The 25357-nt window shown below is 36.2% G+C and overlaps 1 protein-coding gene across 1 annotated transcript; it reads left to right on the forward strand.

The window, feature by feature from the left end:
- Positions 1-10716: 10716 nt before the first annotated feature.
- On the forward strand, positions 10717-12408 carry LOC110896486 (nudix hydrolase 17, mitochondrial). Its single transcript, XM_022143806.2, has 5 exons — positions 10717-10941; positions 11251-11341; positions 11548-11631; positions 11751-11879; positions 12210-12408. The coding sequence occupies exons 1-5, from the start codon at positions 10871-10873 to the stop codon at positions 12309-12311; spliced, it is 477 nt and encodes a 158-aa protein (XP_021999498.1). The 5' UTR covers positions 10717-10870; the 3' UTR covers positions 12312-12408.
- Positions 12409-25357: the final 12949 nt, after the last annotated feature.

Genomic DNA, 25357 nt, shown 5'->3' on the forward strand with positions numbered 1-25357 from the left:
CTGGTCCACCGTAACACAGGGGTAAACCACCGTATACATTTGATCTCTACCGTAAATTACGGTGGATACCGTAATTTACGATAGCCACTGCAAATCCATGTTTTATTTGATTTGGTTATTTTGCCAAAACCCGATTCCAAGATTTCTCATTCTAACAATTAACACACTGATTTCTCGTATTCTAATATGTCTTTCACGAACAATGACGATGACCAAATGATCATACTATAATGCATTAACCTCGCATCATTTGATTATTCGACCCGTTTGGCTCATCTATGGAATCCTCCATTTTGATGACTACCAATGCGATCTAACCAATTCTTTATCTATTATTCAACATAGCGAACATTATCGCTTTAATTCAGCTCAACTTCTATTCTAAGATACGACTACACATATGCTAATTATTAAATTACCCAATGTAACGAGTTAAGTTACATACCTTTAGTGCACGCCCTTCAACCGCAATTCTCCACCGGCTTGCCCACTTGACGTTCCGGTATCCTTTCCTATAGAGTTCATTTATATTATGTTTAGAACTCTTTTTAATCACATATCGCATAATAGCCAAAACATCACAACTAGGTGTTTTAACTTCAAAATTCTAGTTTCGAGCCTTCTTTGAGGCATTTCAACAAACACTTTAAAGGCAGAATTATACATGATTATATAGTAAATCCCTAGCTTATCATCTAGCCCAAATTTCACATAAATCAACCCATTTTACACAATTGTTAGCTTCTAAAATTCTGAAGTCACTTCACAATTGTCAACTTACACTAGAACAACATCCAATTTCCTAGTGTTTATCAAGTTATACATAACCCACTAATCACCTACAATGGTGTTCATGAATTTTACTAAAATCTTCACATGATTTCAACTCGTATTTGTCTAGGGTTTGTCCCTAGACACTATCTTGTTCCTAATTCGTCATAAAACAAACATGCAACCATAAATTTCAGATTATCCCAATCTCATGAGAATTTCAAGTTGAGAGTTTTCATCAAATTTTACATACCTTGTGATCCTCTTGTGATGAGGATCAATAATCTATGCTCGATTTCTGTTTTTGATCAGATTTGGACTCTCAATTTGTGATGAACTAGGGTTTTGATGGAGCTTGGGGTCGCCCCTGACTCCTGGTCGATTTCCACAACACAGACAAAATGTGTTTGTGTTTTAATTTAGTTATTTTATTAAAAATAGTTCTCATTTAGACACTGTTAGCCCCTCACTTTTCATACTTTATTTGTTTTAGCTCCTAAATACTTATAAGTGACCAACTAACTTGGTTAGTGCCACTCTTAGTCGGTTTATTTCACTATTTTATCCGCAACCATATTGCAAATTTAAGAACTCACATTTTCGGGATGTTACAGGACCTAGAAATTGTCTTGAAACATACAAATTGTCTAGAAAGTAACAACCATACTACATAAAAACTGTCTTAACTTTGTTAGACAACATCAAACAAACAACCATCATTCCACTAAGCATTCTGACTTGCACTTGGTGCGCCTTGTGTAGCATTTTGTGGTTGCCGGCCATTGTCACTGCTTTGTCCCTCACAACTTCTAATGTTGTGGCCTTGGTTACCACACTTGCTACAAGTGAAGGTGGTGCCTTTCCAGGTCATCTTTCTGCCAGTGGAGAAATCAGCTTCAAGTTTAGTCTCACCAAACACCTTCCTACTCTTCTTTTTTGGGCCTACCAACCTACAAATAAGTTCATAATTGCATTAGTCTACTCTTGGCAGCTAATCAAATGGAAGTGCATGTTAATTTACCAACTTATGATGTTTCGGTGGAGTAAGTGTAGTTAGACATCTTAAGGGTCTCCAATTGTCTTATGAAATGCTCATAAACCTTTTTCTATGTATCCAACCAATACACCTCTGACACCCACTCTTCCGGAATAGCAACCCTGATATCATTTCTAGCCATGTCCCATATAACAGCAACTGCATGCTTACATGGCATTTCCGTTAGATCCCATTTCCTACAAGTACATATTTTCTCCTTGGCATCTACAATACACTGAGACCTTGTATTGTTGACCTTGTAATGATCTACATTGACCATCAATATGTGACAACTGTCAAATTTGCATGCATCCGTACATTTAATTAATATTGATTTATGCTTAATTACAACTGTTGATTATACTGCTTTCTGATTTCTGTTACATACATACACATGCATCACATTCATACTGTCACTCCATTTATTGTATACAAACATTAGTGACAAACTTGATGCACAAAGCACAGCTAGCACAATGAGCGGATAACCTAGAAAACATGCTGACAATGCCAGCACCTAGACAGACAATGTCATTAAGGCCAGTATGAGCCAGAAATAGAATACTACACTAGTAGGGAGTGTAGGGAAGTGAGGATCATAAAACTGCGTCACTAGGTGATAGTTATAGTGCCGGAAAGTGCCTAAAACATACTTTAAATGCAGAATTCTGCACTAAATAAACAAAATTCAGCATCTAATAATGCTACTAAAGTGTAAAAACTTGGCAAAATAGTCCTAGACACTTTCCAAAGTGTTGGGAATTTAATGTGTCACTAAAAATAATATAAAAGACACTTTAAAGATTTATTTAGCACTTTAACGAACAATACCCAACCGAATAACCGAACTTTACCCGAAATACAAAAATATTGCCAAACACATTATTTTTACTTCTCCGAGCTAGTTAGGGTCCCCGAACACCCTAACACACCTTATATTATATAACACTTAAAACACACTAACTTTAACCCTTTAATCCTAACTAGATTTCTAACTAGACTTGTAACCAACAATTGAAATCCAACAAGATACCCCCCCCCCCTCGACGGTTACATGGGGACTTTCCCCCATGAATTCTTTTCATTATTTAAATGGTTGATGCTATTAGATTAGGAAACATGTGAACCAAAGGTTATAAGAATTCTATAAAACCCACTAGTTAACCGCCTTCTCTCATCACCATCAACCTTTCTCCTCCACACTCTCCCTCTCTTCTCCTTTGATCGGCCGAGAACCAAGCACCCCACCACCACCATTATCAAGCTTCACTCATACAATCTAAAGGCATCTAAAGGTGCAAGAGACAGTACAACTAAGCTTGGTGTGATCGGAAGCTCAAGGACCGCTCTCGTTTTCTTTTAACCACCACTTTTATGCTCTTGAACTCCCCTAGCCTTGTGCTAGTAGTAAGTGCTTTAAATCATCATCTTGTTCTTGTTTTTGGTGGTTAATAGTTGAAAGAATGATAAATATTAAGAAACTCCAAAGAACATAATAAAAAATATTAAGAAACTCCAAAGAACATAATCAAAGTCTATGAACATAAACTAACTAATGATGAAGTAGTGTTAGAATGAGGTTGAAATCATGTTGTTCTTGTGTTGTTATGATTATTGGATGTTATTAGTAAACGTAAGATGGTTCATCACCTAGACTGGCTAGATCATGTTTAAAGACATGAACTAAGCAAGATGTGAAGGTTAAAGAGTTTGTGGATGATGGAATCATCCACACATGAACTTTGAACTTGAACAAATAAATAAATTCTTGGGAAAATAAAGTTATAAACTCGTAGATCTAAAGATCTATAAGTGATTTTTCGAAAGAACCAAGTGAAATGAACGAGTTTTGTTAAAACTTGGATATTTCATGAGATAAACACATTTTTAGTGGTAAACAAGTGTAGGAACACTTGTGTAGAAAGAAAAATTAACAAAGAAATATTTTTAGAAAATATGACTAGAAGTTGTAAAAATACAAATCCTTTAAAAATAAAGTTTTTAAGAATCTAATCACATTTTTAAAGGTAACAAGACTTACTAATTGTGCTAGTAAGTTACTTCATATTTTTACAAACTTTTAAGTTCATAAGTTTATAGTTCATGTTTATTTTTGTCAAGTTTGGTGATTAAAAATTTGTGTATTGTTGATTGTTAATTGTTTGAATGATTTTACAAAAGAAAATGATATGCTAAAAGGCATGGACACCTCCATTTAAAAAGGAAACTCTGGCGAAATTTTTCTAGAATTTCAACACTTAGAAAATATTTTTCTAGTAAATGTTTACAAATATATTTCTAACCTTGTTTTCAAAAATAAACTTCGCCATGATTTTATTCCAAAAATTACCAAGTGTCGGGGGTTGATTTTCGTAAATAAAACTAAATAAATATATATCTAGAATATATATTTTATACTAAAACTCTTGTGTGAATATTTGTTTGTTTTGTAAACTAGTTCTATTATTTTTAGGGTAAAAATAATATAACCTATGATACCATGAAATTACGACTCCAAAATAATACCAACGCTCTCACAAAATAAATATATAAGTTACAGTTACACAAGTATTGTTGCCTTACGACACGCTAAAACGTAACTTATGTATATTTCGGAAAATACTCCCATACGTATATTTTGATAAAGTATTATTTTGGAAGATGTATGAAGTAAAATATAATATTTTTGGGAAATATATATATATTTTGGAATTGAGATGTTTTAGACAAGTAAATTAAATATATTTTTCTAAGTGGGACTTAAAATATATTTTTCGGATGTTACAAATGTATATGTATGAGATACCCCCATCCTTGGGAAGGAAAATACGAAGTCAAAATACTTAAGAAGTATTAATACAGAGATACTACATAAACAATTATTCCAAAACTAAATATAATTATTATAACTTGGAATAATTTCGAGAACACAAGAAATGTAACTCAAAAACCTTCAAACTAAGCAAAGGCACGGCCCGTTCGTCTAATAGACGTTAGTACACTGTAGGTAGTCGTGTTGGCTGAGGAGACTTGGGTTACACATACTGAAGACGCAATACAGTGAGTTCATGTCCCTCTTTTCTCTTTAGTGTTTTCATTTTTATACTTCGGGGGTGAAATACATGTTACAATTATTACAGACATTACTTACATGGTATGATTAGCTTAAGGAGGGTTTATACTACTTAGATCATGTGAGTGGGTAGGTGGAACTTAAGGCCATTAAACCTCGTTGTAGGACCGAGGGACATGAGTGATAGATCTATTCGGGTGTAGCGAGCCCCACTCCTGAGTCCGCCGAGTGGACCATGAGGTGACTATGTGCCCGACGCACAAATCTGCTAGGTTTGAGTCTTCCTGCATCACTTCACACATATCATTGGCTTTGCAACCCAATGGTGATCTCTTTTTTTTCCTTAATTGCTACATACCAGGGATTTTCATACATACAAACACATTATAAAGGTTTTTGCATACCCACTTACACATGAACTCGCTCAACTTTTGTTGATTTTTCAACTTACTAAATAAAGACGTCATCCAGGGTAGTAGGTTCGGGAGGTGTAACCCTTACCTGGACGGGTTACATGTCCTTAAACCATGTTTTTATTCAAGTCTTTTACTGTGTCATATGAACACGTTTTAAATTATGTTATGGTTGTATCTTGTTTTATGAGTCGACATTTTAAAAATGATGTTGTATTGTTATTTCTAAACCTTATTAATGGATGAACATCTCTTGTTTTATCATATAGCATTGTTATGATTGATTGCTATGGTATTAAGAAGTCACACCAAACAAACCCACACTTCCGCAAAACTTAGGGTGTGACACAATACATTCAACTGTGATGCTTCTTCCTTAATTTTGTCGAACACCTTTGTAGCATGAGGACTTAATGGACCAATAAATTTTGCCAAGATTTTTTAACATTCACAGTCCTTTTGGTCATGTAAACTCTGATGAAGTCTAAACAGGTAAATATTGGCTTGTCTCTTGCACCAATTAATTGTCTGTTGAACACCTTTGTAGCATGGGGAGTTAATGGACCAATAGCTTTTGACAAGATTTTTTTTAACATTCACAATCCATTTGGTCATGTAAACTCTGAAGTCCAAACATGTAATTATTGGCTTGTCTCTTGCACCAATTAACTGTCTGTTGAACACCTTACATATGTTGTTCAACAGGATGTCACACGTAGCCCTGCCAGTGAAGTGATAACAACACCAATGGTTTAGTGGGATCCATTTCATCCATTCATAGAGTTTAGGTTATGCTTTTTTTACCTCCTCCATGGCATTTTCCAAATAAGGCACATATGTCTTACAAGCTACTCCCTATAGCATGTTTTTATACAAAGTCCCCACGTCATTGTTTCTTCATGTTTTCATGGATATGCCTTAAACAATACCCGTGCTTTGCACGGGGAAACACCTTTGACAAAGCTGGCAAAAGACCCTACAAAATATTCAAGGAACTGTTAATCCCAAAACAAGAAACATATATTTAAAAGTTGTATGTTTTACCTTTTACCTATCTGTGATGAATGTGAAATTGCCATAAATTGCTAAGTCAAGATCATCCTGTAGCAAATCCAAAAACCATCCCCAAGAATTGTAGGTTTCGGCCTCAACTAAGGCATAAGCCATTGAGTAGATATCATTGTTACAATCGATACCAGCCGCACTAAGAATATGCGCAAGAAATAGGCCTTTCATGAAACACCCATCCGGACCTAGAATTTCTCTTCCAATTGCCTTGAAACCTGCCATCATTGATGCAAAAAAAATATAAACTCTTCTAAAATGCCTGGTAAGACAACCAGGGTTAAAACATGGCTCAACATCAATTTTAATTGTGCTGCCTGGGTTGGCTCTATGAAGTTTTTCATGGGAAGCCCTAGGTAAACCATAAAGTTCCCTATAGTCTTCTATAATTCTTGTTGTTGCAATCCTTTTGGCTCTAAACACCTTCTGAATTGAAACAATAAGCTGATGCTTCTTTGCTATTGTTTCTTGGATATCTAGCAATGGCATTTCTAGATTAGATTCAATCATTGGTTGGATCTCCTTGGCCATAGCACTCATCGTGTACATGTCTACTTCCCCTGTTGTTAAGCAATGATGTTGCTCATGAATGGTTTTGACACACCACAAGTCTGCCCATTTTTTTCTTGAGATCTGAGTTGCAAAGGGGCAAGTGGGCTTCATGTGCCTTTTATCATGTCTTAACCCTAGGCCCCTATGATTCCAATTTTTCCCCCAACCTATTGACCAGAAACTAAGCTGGGATTTGAACCAAAACAAACAATCATGTACCTCAAATGGTCATTTTTCAAAATGTAAATCTGCCTCCTGCTCCTAACAGGATATGATTTCACCATTTGATTCGGCTTTTCCTTATTTGGAATCAATTGACCAACATAAAACAAAAGCAATGAGTCATAGACTTCAATATATTTCCTTTTCCGTTTCCTTACTATCACAAAAATCATCTATATCACAAGTTATATCTTCCTGCATCAGTTCCATATCAATATTCATATTTCTTGTATCCTCAATTGTGTCATTGACTTCTTTTGGTTCAAAATCAACAGACGCCCTAAATTGTTCCATATCAACTTCAAAATGTAACATGTTATCAAGATCCTCATTAGCAACATAGTCAACATCCTCTTCATTAGAATCAGATTCTTCGACTTCATCAGTAGGCTTTGATTGGCCCAGAAATGGATTGCTCGAAGAGGAAAAACGTTTGACTTTCTATAAAATCAGCATTTTCAACAATCACAGTGCTAGATAGGGCAACTGTGTTACAAGGGGTTAGCGGGTTCCTTCAATTGAATCACCATTCTATGATGTCTCAACATCATCCAACGAGTGCTTATTGGAATCCCCATTTTCAACATACAAATCAATAACCTTATACCCTTTAGTTACTTGAACACATAAATGCTGTAAATCAACATCAAGACTCAATTGCCTAAGTCCAAAAATCCAAACAAATATGAGGATTCTTCGTAAAATAATTAAAAAACATCATCATCTGAGTATCCAATTTCTTTCGTGATTTGGTCGAGAACATCAAAATGCAATTCTTTTGTATTAACATTATCAACGTAGTTTATCTTACCATTTATGTACTCCCTTCCTGGGTATTATGAAAACTCGCCTCCATGAAAAACCTTAAGTGTACAAAACTTTGATTGATCGGCTGTAAACATAAATACACAACTGATAAGTCAATTTGAAAGACAAATATCATCAAAAATTAAGTTTTTATACACCACCAAACTTACAATATAAATCTTCAGGATCACACCGGTCATCTTCACCACGAATCCGCCAATACATTTCTGCCATTACTAGTTTCGATCAACGTTACATGAGGAACGATTGGATTTTGGGTTTCTCTAAGGTCTGGAGTGTCGAATGGTAAAGGAAATGGGGTTCGCAACATGTAATCAGATACATTGGGGGGGGGTGGAAGGCAAATTTACTTAACTACCCTTGGCACAAACGAGTAATTTGACAGACGTTTGCTTCAGGGATGCAAAATTTAGCGCCTTTCCAAGACCGGGGACTCAAGAAGCAAAAAAATCATCATGGGGACGCAACTAGAAACCGCTTGTTTTCCTTTAGGAAAAAAATAGCAGTTGATAAAAAAACAAAACTAGTTATTTGAGTATGAATGACAACTTTTTTGTAAGAGTGAATTGCAAGTTTTGTCCTTTATCTTTAGGCCATTTTGCAAGTTTTGTCCTTTATGTTTAAATTTGACGAGTTTTGTCCTTTATGTTTAAAAATCAAGCACGTTTTACCCTTTGGGGCAAAACGTGCTTGATTTTTAAGGACAAAACGTGCTTGATTTTTTAAACATAAAGGACAAAACGTTTTTATAAGGACAAAACGTGCTTGATTTTTAAACATAAAGGACAAAACCCGTCAAATTTAAACATAAATGACAAAACTTGCAAAATGTCCTAAAGATAAAGGACAAAACTTGCAATTCACTTTTTTTGTAATGTAATTAAAAAAAAAAAACCAATCGACCTTGGGTTTTACTTAGAATACACGTATAGTTGGCATTTTGGTTATTTACACGTATAGTTACGGGATCCGAATTAACTTGTGATTCATGATTTTTTTTCTTTTTGAAATGTGAATTTTTTTATTTTTATCGTAGTATGTGAGACTTGAATTTAAAATCTTTAATTCTAAATTTTTTTTTAGGCCATGGGGTATGGGGTTTGGGTTAGGGGAAAACGCCCAAGCCACCATCCCAGGGGCTTGGGTTTCAAGCCGGGCGTGGGGCGGGGGAGCAAGGTGACATGGCGGGTTGTGAATGGCCCTTTCAAAGTAGCCGTTGGGGTCTATATTTAAAAAAAAAATCTTTTTTCCTTTATAAATACTTACCACATTTAACATCTTTCTCACATAATATCAAACACATAAAACATAATATTGCCATGAGGTCTTCAAGTTATAGTGAATCGTCATCATCATCTGACGATGGTGCGGAAATATTTCTACAAACGATCGCGACGGTGGTGAAAGCTATCGTGGAAGATGAAGACGATGAGGAAGAGACTCAACAACCTAAATGGAGGAGAAGGTACATCGCTCGTGAACGGCACACCGCTAACGATTTGTTGGTAAGCGATTACTTCTCAGCGGAACCTAAGTATGATGAAAAAATGTTTAGGCATCGTTTTCGTATGAGTAGAAACTTATTTTTAACGATATCTAGAGATCTTGAGAAGAAATATGTTTATTTCCAACAAAAACCCGATGTAACCGGGCAAGTAGGATTTAGTACGTGGCAAAATGTCACGGCTGCACTTAGGCAGTTAGCGTACGGCAATAGTTCGGACATTATGGATGACTATTTAAAAATGTCTGCACGTGTAGCTAGAGAAACTCTTCACAACTTTTGTTCGTGTATTCTAGAACTTTATAGGGAAAAGATATTTGAGAAAGCCCTCCTTCAGTGACATGCAACAAATATTGGAACATCACACAGATTATCATGGCTGCACGTAAAGACGTCGAGCGAGCATTCGGTGTTTTGAAGGCAATGCCTTGTCGACTATGGAACAAGGATCAAATTGGAAACGTGATGTACACATGTATCATTCTTCACAACATGATTTTGGAGGATGAAGGTAGAGCGGTCGTAACCTACTATGATGATGATGACCCCCAACCAGGTAACGTAACAGACGAAGATAAAGCGACAAATGAATTTTTAATAAAGTCAAGGGATATACGTCACAACCTTCGAGCTGATTTGGTGGAACATGTTTCAACGATTCCTGGGTTCGAAACCGACGAAGACGACGAATACGATGAAGAATGATAGGTTTTTATTTTGATAATTATTTTGTATGTTTATTTTAATAATTATGTTGTATATTTAGTAATTTTTGGTTATAAAATATATATATATTAAAAAAAACTGATGTGGCTTGGCCACGCCAGCCAAGCCACGCCCACCATATCCCCTTCAAAAATGGGTTGAAACCTTGAGTTTTTAAATTCCACGTGTCAACCAATGCCCAATCTAAACTCTAGCCCAAGCTCCACCATACCCCATATTCTTATCAATGGCCACCAACCCACAAACCATATAATAATTGAAATTCTATTGGGATCTTTGAGGTATAGTAAATGGTTTAAAATATAAATCTAATAATAGTGTATAGATAAAAGTAATAACAGTAATAACTAATAAGTAACTAAATCTTGAGTGTTCTAAAATACAAAATAAATATTCAATTTATAACAACTTAAAAACACGGTAGCCGGTTGGTGTTTATGGATTGTGACCTCCGCCTACCACAATTATTCGATTTTCATGCCACTGCCCCCTCTATATATACCCCATACACCCATACCACCTACTTATAACTCTCTTATCCATTCACAAAATACCACCTTCTTAAAATCTACTCTAAAGGAAAAAAAGATATATTCTTGCACATCTCTTTTTAGTTACTCCACACACAAAAACACATTCTTTTTTCTTGAATCAAACAACCCGAAAGGCGATAATCGAAGATGATGTGTATGGTTTCTAGAACTGGCCGGGAATTGCAACGTTATGACATGGGTCGTCGACTTGTTGTCGGGTATTTTAATTTCTTTCTTCAGCTGTCATATTGATCTCTCTATCTTCCAAAACGAAACCACTCAAAGGATTACCGACGAACACTGTGAATTTTTTTAATGTTTTTAAATGTTCATTGGAGATTCGTAGGTATTTAACCTACTTGTAAGTGATTTTTTCGTCGATGAAAATCCTTTTTCTAGCAGTGAAACTCACTTGTGTTTCTTTTTCATATGATCAGTATTCGTAGCTATAACAAATTAAAATAAATCTCGACTACAAACTTGTAAAGAATTTTATGTGATATTAATATTTTATGATATGATTGCAGGTGTATTCCATATAGATATAAAAATGAAAATGGTGAGCTTGAAGTCTTAGTTATCAGCTCGCAGAAAGGCCATGCTATGATGTTTCCTAAGGTATTTACTGCTTCTTTTAATAATATATTCAACTTATTTAAAAATACATACAAAATAGTTGGAAAAAGTAACTAGAAGCCACTTGATTTGAATATGTAATTTTATCAAAGACTATTCAAACTTATATTAGAAACTTTTCATATTTTCATTTTCCATGCCACATTAAATTAATAAAACTCAAGTACTTCAAAAAATGACAATTTCAGGGAGGTTGGGAGCTCGATGAATCTGTCGAAGAAGCTGCTTCGCGTGAATGCTTCGAAGAAGCCGGTGTTGTTGGAGTAGTCCAGGTTCGTATACTCGTATTTGATCTAACACACGCGTAAAATAATTAAATTAAGAGTATAAACTATGATGAAAATATATGTTTAGTTTAACTAATATGGATTTTTTATGACGTATAATGCAGTGTACATTAGGAAAATGGAGTTTTAAGAGCAAAAGCCAAGGATTATACCGTGAAGGCCACATGTTTCCGATGCTTGTCGCCGAACAACTTGAACTTTGGCCGGAGAAAAACCTTAGGCAAAGAGTTTGGGTAGGTATTTACATTTTAAGATGAAAACATAATAAATACAATAAGAAAACATAATGAAGGGTTTGGTTTCGTATTCAAGGTTTCATATTTCATTTCATTTGGTATGTAGAGGTTAATTAGGGTTAAAAACATTGTGACAGTGTTATCTAGTATTCGTTTAATATTTGTAATATGTGAAGAGTAACACTGAAAAAAGTTTAGACGGATCATTAGTAGAATATGATTAATAACAATAATATAACATAAACAAGATAAAACTCGCAAATAATGAAATCTTTTCTTTTCTTTAAAGTATATTTGTAATTAATTAAAATTGATTTTGTTCGGCAGATGAAAGTAGAAGAAGCAAGAGAAGTATGCCAGAGTTGGTGGATGAAGGAAGCTTTGGATGTATTTGTTGAGAGACTTGTTTCACCAACTGAAAAACAATAATGTGTATCAGTTGTTTTATTGTTCTTCTTTTGAATTTGAATATTACTATACTATATGTGTCATGTACATATATAAAGAAGGAAAAAGGCTCATGCTACTTGTAGGTACGTGTTTCGGGATCCAACCCGTGATTTTCATGTTCATGTTCAAAGATGGAAGAGATAAGAGATGATAAACAAACAACTTTTGTATTAATCCGGTAGTAAACATTACAAGTCGGCCCGATTACATGGAAACCGAACTAATACCAAAGAAGTATACATCCAGGGAGAAATCAAGTGGTGATTTCTCCCGGTGAGGACTCAAACCTCCTATCACTCTCTAGCACACACTTGTGCTCTCACTCTTATGTTTTACAAGACAAGGTGTTGGTATTTATACCAAACACAGGTTGCACAGTCGAAGGATAACACTGACTGGTCGATAGATCATCTGTCGACCATCCAGCTTTCGAAAGATACACACATGCCTCGAAGGATACCATATCCTTCGAGGTCCATCTTCAACCTTCGATGGATATCTTTCGAGCTCATCGAAGGATATCAACAATCCTTCGATGCCCTATCCTTCGACACCAACATAAGCAACCATAACTTGTCTAGCAAACACACACGGTCAACCGAATAACCCTCTCGTTTGACCACTTCAAACGAGCGGGTCTATACACGTTCGATAGACCGTTTCACTAACTATTACAAATTCAGCGTAAAATAATAACTAATCTATTCGACAAGCATCGGACACAAAATCTGCATCAACAAATTCCCCCTTGTCCGTTGCTGTCGAATGCTGAACATGCAACTGCAATCGATCTTCAGTCAAGTATTCATCTTCTCTGTGTTAACCAATTCCCCCTTGACCGATGATCCAGGTAAGTAGTATCTTGATGCTCCTTGTATAATGTTTCCCCCTTAAAGTACGCGTATCCGTGTTGAGTGTTGTGCAATTTCCTCAAGAGGCTCAATTGACCGATCTTCCGCTGATCTTCCAATACTCCAACCGGCATTTGATAAGGGTTCCATTCTTTAAAAGCTGCATCAAGTCTTGATCTTCAAGCATACTACATTGATAGAGATTTCTGGTGAACTGTCTTCTGTAAACCGTCTTTGTGAAATCGACCAAGTAATGCACTTTAATCTTCAGCATCAACACTCAGGAAAGTCAGCTTGACCAAGTGTATCCCTTGCAAGCTCAACCAAACGGCACGCTTAGTTTCACTACATCCAGATCTCATTGTCTCGCCTTTGTGAAGTTGACCACGTAATGCACTACGAATCTTCAGCATCAGTACTCAGGAAGTCAGCTTGACCAAGTACATCGTTTGCAAACTCAACGAATTGAGTTACCCCCAGATCCCTGTAAAATCCCAAAGAAACATCAAACCCAAAACCGAATCCTGCAGGTCTTCAGCCTTGAACTATCAACTTCCATAAAGATTCCCCCAGGTCTTCAGTAAACAGCGCTTTGAAACAACTGTCGACTTTAGATACCTGTATGTTTCCGTGCAAAACCCTTCACGCTGGCTGGAGAATTAATTAAAATCCTCAAATATGTGTCTGTGCAAAACATTCCACTCTGAACCGCTTGTATCACCAGAAAAATCACAAACTCTACCACCTGTGATTGCGTTTAGAAATTTACCGAAGAAATTCAACAAATGAAAATTTTTATCCCCCCATTTCTTTGGTAAAATCTCTAAACCTTAACAGATTCTTTCCACTTCAAAGAAACTGTCGTCAAATGTTCACCAATTCCCTCCACTGAGCGGAACTGTCATCAATCTTCATTGAATGTTCTCGGTTCCGAAAATTCACGAACATGACTTTCTTCTTTGCATAATCTAGTTGAATAAGAACGTCCCCTGGTACCCCGTAGGATCTGAATTGTATCCCTCCAAAGAATTTGTGAACTCGTTAGGACCGGTATTGACATTCTAGGTTCATTCATTCGTTACCAAATGCGAGAATATGACAATAAACAAAAAGATTTCTTCGTTGCATATTCTAGTTGATAAAGAAATTTCGCCTAGTACCCCGTAGGATCCGACTTGTATCCCTCCAAAGACTTTGTGAACTCGTTAGGATCGGTATAGACGTTCCAGGTTCATACGTTCGTCTTCAAATGCGAGAATATGACAATAAACAAAATCCTTTCGAACATTTCCGAATAACCGGTAACAATCATAAATACTGATGTGCGGAAGCGAACATACCGTGTTGTTTTTGGCCCATAATAGTCGCGTTACCATTTTTGACATTGCATTGGTAACCGTGACTACCCCACAATTTCAAACATCAAGTCTTCATCATCTCTTGTGTTCATCATGCTGCATCACCCCGCGTGTTCCCAAATCCCGTACGAATTTTGATGTTGAAACTTTGAAGCCCGGTATGAATAATCCTTGCGAACACCCGACCCGACTCCAAGTGAATTAAATGATTAACCCCAACACACTGTCTGAGTTCATAAAATTCCACAACATCTGGATCCTTCGAAACATCTGCATTAAACGAAAGATAAACACCAAGACAGCTTCGAAAGATGATCTTTCGAAGTCTTTCGAGCACATGTCACATATCTTTCGAGCATCTTTCGAGCACATGTCACAGATCTTTCGAACACCTTTCGAAGTTGGACATGGCTGATCCTTCGTACACTTCAGAATTGATCCTTCGAAGTCTTTTTGATCCTTCGAAGAACTGATGATCTTTCGAGCACTCCTGTTCATCTTTCGAATCTCCTTGATCGAAGGATGATCTTTCGAGGTCGAAAGTTATCCTTCGATGGTCCTGACACAAGGACAGAAAGTACGACAGGTGTCAGAAAAGTTGATGTGGTAGGTGACCAACTTTCGCAAATTTCGAAGCATGAAAATTTGAAATTTGAATTTTGTTTGATCCTTCGAAATCTGTTCAATCTTTCGATGGACAAACAACATCTTTCGAAACTTGAAGCTGTCAAGAACATCATGAACACGGAGGACTGTTCATCTGCAGATCCGACGAAAACACTTGTACACGTTGTTTTGATGAAGAAAACTTGAGTATTTTAGAGAAAAACATAAAACCCAACACCCGGTTTAGCACAGATCTGGATATCCGGGTCCAGATCTGGGTTTTTCTCATTTTCACCTTTTTACATCTTGAACAAAAACCCACAAAAATCACAGATCTAGAGCACATGTGACTTAGTAAACGGTTAGTTTTACTAAATCGGGCACCATGGCTCTGATACCAATTGTAGGTCCGTGTATCGGGATCCAACCCGTGATTTTCATGTTCATGTTCAAAGATGGAAGAGATAAGAGATGATAAACAAACAACTTTTGTATTAATCCGGTAGTAAACATTACAAGTCGGCCCGATTACATGGAAACCGAACTAATACCAAAGAAGTATACATCCAGGGAGAAATCAAGTGGTGATTTCTCCCGGTGAGGACTCAAACCTCCTATCACTCTCTAGCACACACTTGTGCTCTCACTCTTATGTTTTACAAGACAAGGTGTTGGTATTTATACCAAACACAGGTTGCACAGTCGAAGGATAACACTGACTGGTCGATAGATCATCTGTCGACCATCCAGCTTTCGAAAGATACACACATGCCTCGAAGGATACCATATCCTTCGAGGTCCATCTTCAACCTTCGATGGATATCTTTCGAGCTCATCGAAGGATATCAACAATCCTTCGATGCCCTATCCTTCGACACCAACATAAGCAACCATAACTTGTCTAGCAAACACACACGGTCAACCGAATAACCCTCTCGTTTGACCACTTCAAACGAGCGGGTCTATACACGTTCGATAGACCGTTTCACTAACTATTACAAATTCAGCGTAAAATAATAACTAATCTATTCGACAAGCATCGGACACAAAATCTGCATCAACACTACTAAACGATTTGGGCAATGAAATCAAGTCACAAAGAGTATAGCAAACAAGATCAACGAATTTGCTTTATGATTATGTAATGAACATATTGTTTTGTTAGACACCGTGTCACGATATGCAAAGAAGAGACGATTTCCAAGGACAAGAGAGCCCATGAAACTAAATCTCGATATTATATATCATAACATAAAGCTCATAAGTTTTCTCTAAACGAACTCAATTCCAAAACAACTACAGATTGTACTGTATTTGGTCAAGATGCATGATTAACAAAGGTTATAAAAGTATAAAACTATTAAACAATAGACGTAAAAGAAGATATAAGGTAATATATTGTGTATCTCTTGTCACGAGTATGTTTAATACAAATCTGATTTATCTAAAAGTTTGAGTTTTGAATGCATGATTCATAGCCATAAAAATGAGTGATCATCATACTCATTCTAAGTATTTGTGTCCTAGTGGTAAGAGCCTTTGGTTTTCCTATGGAGACTTATGTTCAATTCTCACTTGTGTCATATGGGGTGGATCAGTGGCGAAGCTTGAGATTTCCGACCGGGGGCACAAGTTACTGGACCTAAAAATTTCTATAAAAATGGGGGGTCGAAAACGTATCCCAAAAATTTATATATGAAAATTATATACTCTCCACTACTGAGCGAAAAGTTCGGGGGGTCGGCCACCCCCTCCCGCCCCTTAAAAGCTTCGCCTATGGGGTGGATATAGGTAATGAAGGATTTTAACTAGACCTTGTGTGAGATTGTCAGTTCGATTCCCGAGCCAACTAGGTTTTCGACTTTCGTCCCACCGTGTGTTACGCCAGAGAGTTCTGCTCTTGTAGTGGCACAATAACTGTCAAGTGGCAGCCGGCGGTATGGTTTCTCGGAGGAACGGCAAAAAAAACCAAACTTTGAAGCCGACATAGGCCCGATTAAGATAACATAGCCTAGCCAAAGTGGGGCATTACGGAACGATTCGATTCAAAGAGTATTGTAATCTGATACATGAAATTACCGTCCAAAAAAATTCAGACTCATCGTATATATAGGGTTTAGACTAACTTCTCATATCCTTAGGGGGTAGGGGTGGTCATCACTCATCATCATCAATCACTCACAATTTCCAATCAAGTTCCGCTATGTAATCAAGCCATTTTCCATCACTAGTGATGGATTTTAGTGGAAATGTCCATCACTCACCACACACTCTTCTCCATTGAAAAATAACTCACCACTCAAACACGAATAACGCGTGATAAGATCCACGCGTGATACTTATGAGTGGCAGTGGTGTTTTGTTTTCCATCACTCGTTAAAAATGTTCATCACATGCTAAAAGTCTTCCATCCCGTTTGGCCTTATACTTCTCTCTAACTATATTCTCTATATTATATTTTTTATTTTCATTATTTTATTCGACTACTTTACTATTGACACAATATATTTGGATCAAATACAAACAATTTTCAGCGTGGAAATTGTATAAAGTGAAGAAAAAAAACTACGTGATAGATATTTTCGTAATTACTATAAACAGAGTAATTATGCTATAATAAATTTGTTATATAGTAATATACAATATACAATAAAATAATATACAGTAATAAAATTACGTTACCTGGTAAACTGTAACTGTAGAGGAGTTTTGTTATCTAGCTCATTTTGTTGTAGTGTAATCATAATTATTTTAGTGCAATTTTGTTTTAGAGGAATTATTTGCTAAATAATGTAACTTTGTTTTTTTTAACGGCCAATAGAATCAATCTTCAGCACTCTCGGGGCACCCACTGGACAAACGAAGTACTTCGAGAGTAACCCAAGTTCACCACCAATTTTGGGGAAAACCCAGTAACCCACCCGCCCATAAGCACAACGGTAAAATTACTAATAAAACTTGTTTAACTAAAGGATCCAACCCAGATTTTCCTGTGTCTCCTATATTACAAAAATACGACTGTCCTTTTTTTTCACTTTGCACCATAATGTTATTTGTGCAAGATCCAACCCCCTTGACTTGTAATCCTTTTTAAATTTACAATATTTTATGTGATCTATTTTATGTTTACACATAAATACAATATTTTAAAATTATGAGTAAACTGTCATTTTGGTCTCTGATGTTTGGTTACTTTTGTTATTTTAGTCTAAGTCTCAAACCTTTTAAATCTTAGTCCAAAAATCAAATCACCTTTTATTTAACTATTAAAAGCTGGTTATTTGTCTTTTTCTTTAGGGGCAAAATTGCCCATCTCAATTTATTATAACATATTAATAATTAAATTAGTTATACTTAATTCATTTACCCTAATAAATATACACAGCCCCATAACTTCATCTTCCCCAAATAATCTCCCCTAAAATCACCACACACCAAACCTTAATTCCACAACAATCTTCTTCATCTTCTCCCAAACACTTATATGGAAGTAAAATAGCATACCATATTATATTTATTTAAGAGTAAATTACGTTTTTGGCCCTTGTGGTTATATCACTTTTACTATATTAGTCCAAAATAAGAATTTTTAACATATATGCCCCCATGGTCTCTATAACTAACCATTTTGGCCCCCATGATATCTAGACTTAGGGGCCAAAATGGTTAGTTATAGAGACCATGGGGGCAGATATGTTAAAAATTCTTATTTTGGGCTAATATAGTAAAAATGATATAACCACAGGGGTCAAAAACGTAATTTACTCTTTATTTAAAGTGAAGTTGATGTTGAACTTCGAGCATGTATCCGAACATTGTATGGAAGTTAAATAGCATACCATGTTATATTCATTTAAAATGTTATATTCATTTAAAGTTAAGTTGAACTTCGAGCATATAAATTGACAAGCATAAATTCTATTCAGATTTTGGTGTCTAACCTTAAAAAGTTACATATTTATATTTTGGTTAAGTAATTGTCATATTGTAATGTGTTTCACTTATAATACTTACTAACTTATACCCAAAATATGTTAAGTTTGTATAAAATAACCATTTGCCTTTTTTATATTTTAAGATACTATTTGTGTAATTTACCAAAATTATAATAAAACAAAAGGAAGCATATAGAACCCACCCCCTCCCCACAGCTGCCCCAGCTCCTTTTCTTCTTGAAAATTCGGCCCGTCGAAAGTTTTTTGTCCCTTAAAGTCGCCATCATTGGGTATTAAAATTTGACGGTTACCATAGTGTATAAAACCAACCCATGTACGACGAAAGCATAAACCCCATCAAAGCGACTCATGTACGATGTTACCATAGTTTACGCCCCTAGCCATAACAAGTAAACTATCAATTTTGTATATGTGTTTGGTATCAAACAAATTATCATGAAACATGATTAGTCTATATGCTCTAATCTTCATATGGTGTATTGTTTTATAGATGACCAATCATAGTTTACATATGATTTTCATTCACCTGAAGTAAAATTATAAAATAAGAAATAGACAATGATGTTGCTTCTTCTAGAGCTCATTGAAGGAGTCCATGGATGTATACGGACATTGACTTGTCACTTGTGTCATTCTTTTATATTTGTCGCTTCTATTCGATCGGGACATCTTACCCTTTTTTAACTTTCTCGGTTTTCTATTATTATAAATTTTTCTACATATTTTAAAAAATGTGAAACATTATCACATAACGAGTATTTTTGTACGTAAAAGAAGTTTATCGCTCTCGGTTAGAGAAAAGTTGTGAAATTTGATTTACAAATGCCAACGGTTATTGCGTTTTAAAAATTGACATTTTGGATTTATATACGAACAAATAAATATGAAGTTACATGATGCGGTCGACTATGATTGCTTAATCCATGGTTGTACTGTTGGAAATTTCGTGTAACTATTGGAAAATAATTTTAGTCAGTTTGTTTGACAAACTGAACGCAGCGGAAAACATGTACACGAGGTTCGGTTCTAAACCGTTTCCACCAGTGATCTCATTACAATCAAAATAGGTTATAATAAAATTAAAGAATCATGACATCCAAGAAAGACACCTTGGTTCAACGAACGATCTCGCTAGATGATCGTTGATCACGAAATCATATTTGTTCGTTTGAAACAATTTCAAACGAAACCTTTAAACTAAAGAAAAATAAAGTTCAAAAACTTTACTTACCTTTTTGCGTAATCGAAACTAGGATCAATTAAAACTTCACCGTCAATTTGCTATTCTCTTCCTTTTTTCTCTATTCGACGTTCAAGCAAACAGCAAATATTTATATTTAGTTTCTGTTTCTATTTGGAACTTTTGAAAGCTTACAACCATCCACCGACTCAAATTCCATATGATGCTTCAACTACTTAAAGTACCGTATCCACCTTTTGATAACCATTTAGGAATCCATAATCGGGACTTATATAAAATTATGAAAAGTCCTTCTTTTTATTAAAAGATATACATATATCTTTTATCTTAAAATAAGGATTAAGAATTGTAATCTAATCACAACTCCTTCATAATTATCTCATAATTATAACAATATCTCTTGTTTTCTTTAATTATCTAATAATTAATAATTATACACATATTATAATTAACATATTAATTATAATGTTTAAATCGCCCCTCCGTAATTATTCCAAATAATTACTTGTTTCTTTCATTACGCTTAATTTTTCGTGATCCGGTGATTAACGATTAAAACACCGTTATATGTTCGTTGCCCAAAGTGTAACTCTTTGGGTCGTACCTTGATGGCAACATTGAATTATAATTGACAATTGAACATTATATCCAACAATCTCCCACTTGGTCGATTGGCCGATTAAGTTTCAATGTAGACAATAGTGGGTGCCTAGCTGCATCATATTGCCCCCGGCAAGGTATGACAAATTTATGTCAACTAATTCTTTGCACTAATCAAACCTATGGTTATGCAAATACTATAGCCCTGGTAATCGACTCATTTATCCCTCTGTATTGAACACTTGTTGAACATAAGACATGGATCGAATTCATTCTCATATATTATTCAACCATTTCTAATTTCGTTCCTGATTTGTAAGTGGTTTATCAAACTATTACTAGTTCGAGCGTGGCCACGCGTTTAACACCAGTTCAAATCAACGAAAGGCGCCAGAGTGTTTTTCTTCTAAGTATAGAAGTACAGATCCCTTTGGCTACAGACAACTCCCACTAAACTTCAGATCATTCCCAAAACTATCCTTATTACTGCCAGTTACGTACAGCGTTAGATAGAATCAAAGAGCAACCATTCATTTAAGTTAGTTCTAGTATGTACCGCAGGTCTAAGGATACAATGATCGTACCTATTCAAAATGTCTTATGACTAAGATCCATGAAGATCATTTTGAAACGAGTTACGCCCAATATGATTCAACTAATCATATCAGTGAATATAGTTCTCAACACTTTGAGTATCCATTATATGGATCAACCATCTAATTCACAATAGTCTTTTACCAGATTGGTTCTCACGAATTTGATAGACTACGGACATTTTAGAATACAATATTCATAGATACTTAACGTACTAATATTTGAACACCAATATAATAGTTTAAAAGACATTCAACCATTAAATTCAAATAAACATAAAATACTGTTTACAGTTCAAAATGCACCAAATTACTAAATTACAAAATCAGACCCACTGTCTAGCATATCTAAGACCTATACAATCAGCATGCTTCTCGTGTCTCACTTGAGGTATAGGCTTAGTAAACGGGTCCGCTAGATTCTGATCAGTATCAATTTTCTCTACTACGATGTCTCCTCTTTCCAAAACTTCCCGTATGTAATGGAATTTTCTGAGAATATGCTTCGTGCTGTGATGCGACCTTGGTTCCTTTGCCTGAGCAATCGCACCTGTATTGTCGCAAAATATCTCGATAGGCTTCTGTATGCTTGGTATAACTTCGAGATCAGCAATGAACTTTTTCATCCAAACAGCCTCCTTAGCAGCTTCTGAAGCCGCTATATATTCTGATTCAGTGGTCGACTGGGCCACCACGCTTTGCTTAGAACTCTTCCAAGTTATAGCACCACCATTTAAAGTAAAAACATAGCCTGTCTGAGATCGTGAATCGTCACGATCCGTTTGGAAGCTTGCGTCAGTGTAACATTTTACTTTCAGCTCTTCTTCCAAACCGCCAAATATCAGAAACATATCCTTAGTTCTTTTTAAGTACTTTAGGATATTTTTCACAGCAATCCAGTGACTTTTACCAGGATTTTGTTGATATCTGCTAGTCAAGCTCAGAGCAAACGATACGTCCGGTCTAGTACATAACATGGCATACATGATGGAACCGATAGCAGAGGCATATGGAACCTTTTTCATATCCTCTTTATCTTTGTCCAATTTGGGACACTGATGACTATTTAGTACGGTTCCACTTGCCATTGGCAAGAGACCCTTCTTGGAATCTTGCATTGAAAAACGTCGAATGACCTTATCAATATATGTACTTTGACTAAGTCCAAGTAGCCGCTTAGATCTATCTCTATAAATCTTTATTCCTAGAATATAAGCAGCTTCTCCAAGATCCTTCATTGAGAAACATTTACCAAGCCAGGATTTAACGTCCTGCAGCATCGGGATATTGTTTCCAATGAGAAGTATGTCATCTACATACAGGATTAGAAAAGTAATAGAACTCCCACTTGCCTTCTTGTAAACACATGGCTCATCTTCGTTTTTGATAAAACCAAATTGTTTGATTTTCTGATCAAAACGAAGATTCCAGCTTCGAGATGCTTGTTTCAATCCATAAATGGATTTATTCAACTTGCAAACTTTCTTTGGATTCTTAGGATCTACAAAACCTTCAGGCTGCTCCATATAGACATCTTCTGTAAGGTGTCCATTTAGGAACGCGGTTTTGACATCCATTTGCCATATCTCATAGTCATAATACGCAGCTATGGCAAGTAGAATCCTAATAGACTTAAGCATGGCTACTGGCGAGAAGGTTTCCTCATAATCAACTCCTTGAGTCTGAGTAAATCCTTTAGCAACCAACCGAGCCTTATAAGTTTGCACATTTCCATCCATGTCTGTTTTCAACTTGAAAACCCATTTACTTCCTACAGTCCGACATTCGGGAGGAAGTTCAACCAAATCCCAGACTTGGTTGTCATACATGGATTGCATCTCGACGCCCATGGCTTCGAGCCATTTTTCAGATTCGTTACCTGAAATTGCAGCTTTGTAGGTTGAGGGCTCTTCTTGATCAATCATCAAGATGTACCTATCAGGTGAATACCGATTAGGTTCATGACGATCCCTCGTACTTCTGCGGACGCCTAGTGTTACATCAGATTCCTGAATCCTTTCAGGTTCAACAATATTTTGTTGAGAGGCAGATTCGACTATTGGTTGATTAATTTGTGGTTCTCGAATTTCCTCAAGATCCACAAGATTATCTCCAATTCCTCGCGCCATAAGCTCATCCTCTAGGAATGTTCCTCGACGCTTAGTGAAAACTCTATTTTCAGTAGGATTATAGAAATAATAACCAACCGGGTATGCATATCCAATGAAAACAACTTTTTCACCGCGAGGATCAAGTTTGTCCGAAGACTCACTGGTAACATAAGCGTTACATCCCCATATGCGAAGGTAAGAGACTTTAGGTGGTTTACCATGCCACGTCTCATATGGTGTCTTTTCTACCTTTTTAGTAGGAGCAATATTTACAAGACGTGTAGCAGTTTCAAGAGCATAACTCCAAAAGGAGTGTGGTAAGTTTGTACGACACATCATTGATCGAACCATATCTAATAAGGTTCGATTTCTCCTCTCAGACACACCATTGAGTTGTGGTGTTCCGGGTGGAGTTAGTTGGGATATAATCCCACACTTCTTGAGATGTTCATCAAACTCTTGATTAATGTATTCACCACCTCGATCGGATCGAAGTGCCTTAATCGTTTTCCCTAGTTGATTCTGTACTTCATTTTGGAATTCTTTGAACTTTTCAAAGGTTTCATGTTTAAACTTCATAAGATAAATATATCCATATCTACTATAATCATCAGTAAATGTAACGAAGTATCTTTCCCCGTTCCTTGACATAGTCCTGAATGGACCACATACATCAGTATGTATGAGTCCTAACAGGTCTTTGGCCCTTTCACTAGTTCCGGTAAAAGGGGCCTTAGTCATCTTGCCACTTAGACAACATTCGCATAAATCATAAGTCTCCTGACCCGTGGATTCTAGAATCCCTGCGGTCTGGAGCTTCCTCATGCGATTGATGTTAATATGGCCAAGACGACAATGCCAACGATATGTTTGATTAAAGCTAGTTTTAACACGTTTAGAGGAAAGAGAGCATACTATATTATTTGATCTATTGTTAGAAGTATCTATTTCATAGACACCATTGTGAGGCTTAGCCTCAAAATAGAACACACCATTTAAAAATGCAGAAATGTTACCATTAACAATATCAAAAGCATAATTAAAACCTTGTTCTCTTAAAGCAGAAACAGAAATAATATTCTTAGTCAAACTAGGAACATAAAAAACATTGTCTAAAGAAATAAACAATCCAGAAGGTAATTCAAGAATAAATTCTCCAACTGCCTTCATTGCAACATTCTGCCCGTTCCCAACGTGCAGCTCTAAGTCACCCTGCTTCAGCTTTCTAATCCTTTTTAGTCCCTGCAAATCATTACAAATGTGAAAACCACATCCAGTGTCAAACACCCAAGATTTGCTCGAAAAGGAAAATAGATCAATAACATGTATACCTGAGGATTCTCCTATCTGCAGCTTCTTAAGCTTCAGCTCAGCCAGGTACTTGGGACAATTCCTCTTCCAATGCCCGATCTCATCACAGTGAAAACACTTGGCATCTTTATGAGGCTTTGCCTTCGGAGTGGCAACCTTTTTGCCTTTGCCCTTGTCTTGCTTACTCGCCTTGCCTTTTCCCTTGAATTGCTTCTTCTTGGTAATTCTTCCTTCCCTGATCGCCAGCACTGGATTGCCCTTAGTTGGGATGTTTGTCTCAGCAGTTTTTAGCATCTGATGCAACTCTGGGATCGTTCTTTCCCACCCATTCATGTTATAGTTCATTACGAACTGATGATATGAATTGGGTAGCGAGTTAAGGATCACATCCGTAGCTAACTCATTACTAAGGGGTGCGTTCAGACGCTCCAGTTGATC

Source organism: Helianthus annuus, chromosome 12, assembly GCF_002127325.2.
Source record: "Helianthus annuus cultivar XRQ/B chromosome 12, HanXRQr2.0-SUNRISE, whole genome shotgun sequence".
Lineage (NCBI taxonomy): Eukaryota > Viridiplantae > Streptophyta > Magnoliopsida > Asterales > Asteraceae > Helianthus > Helianthus annuus.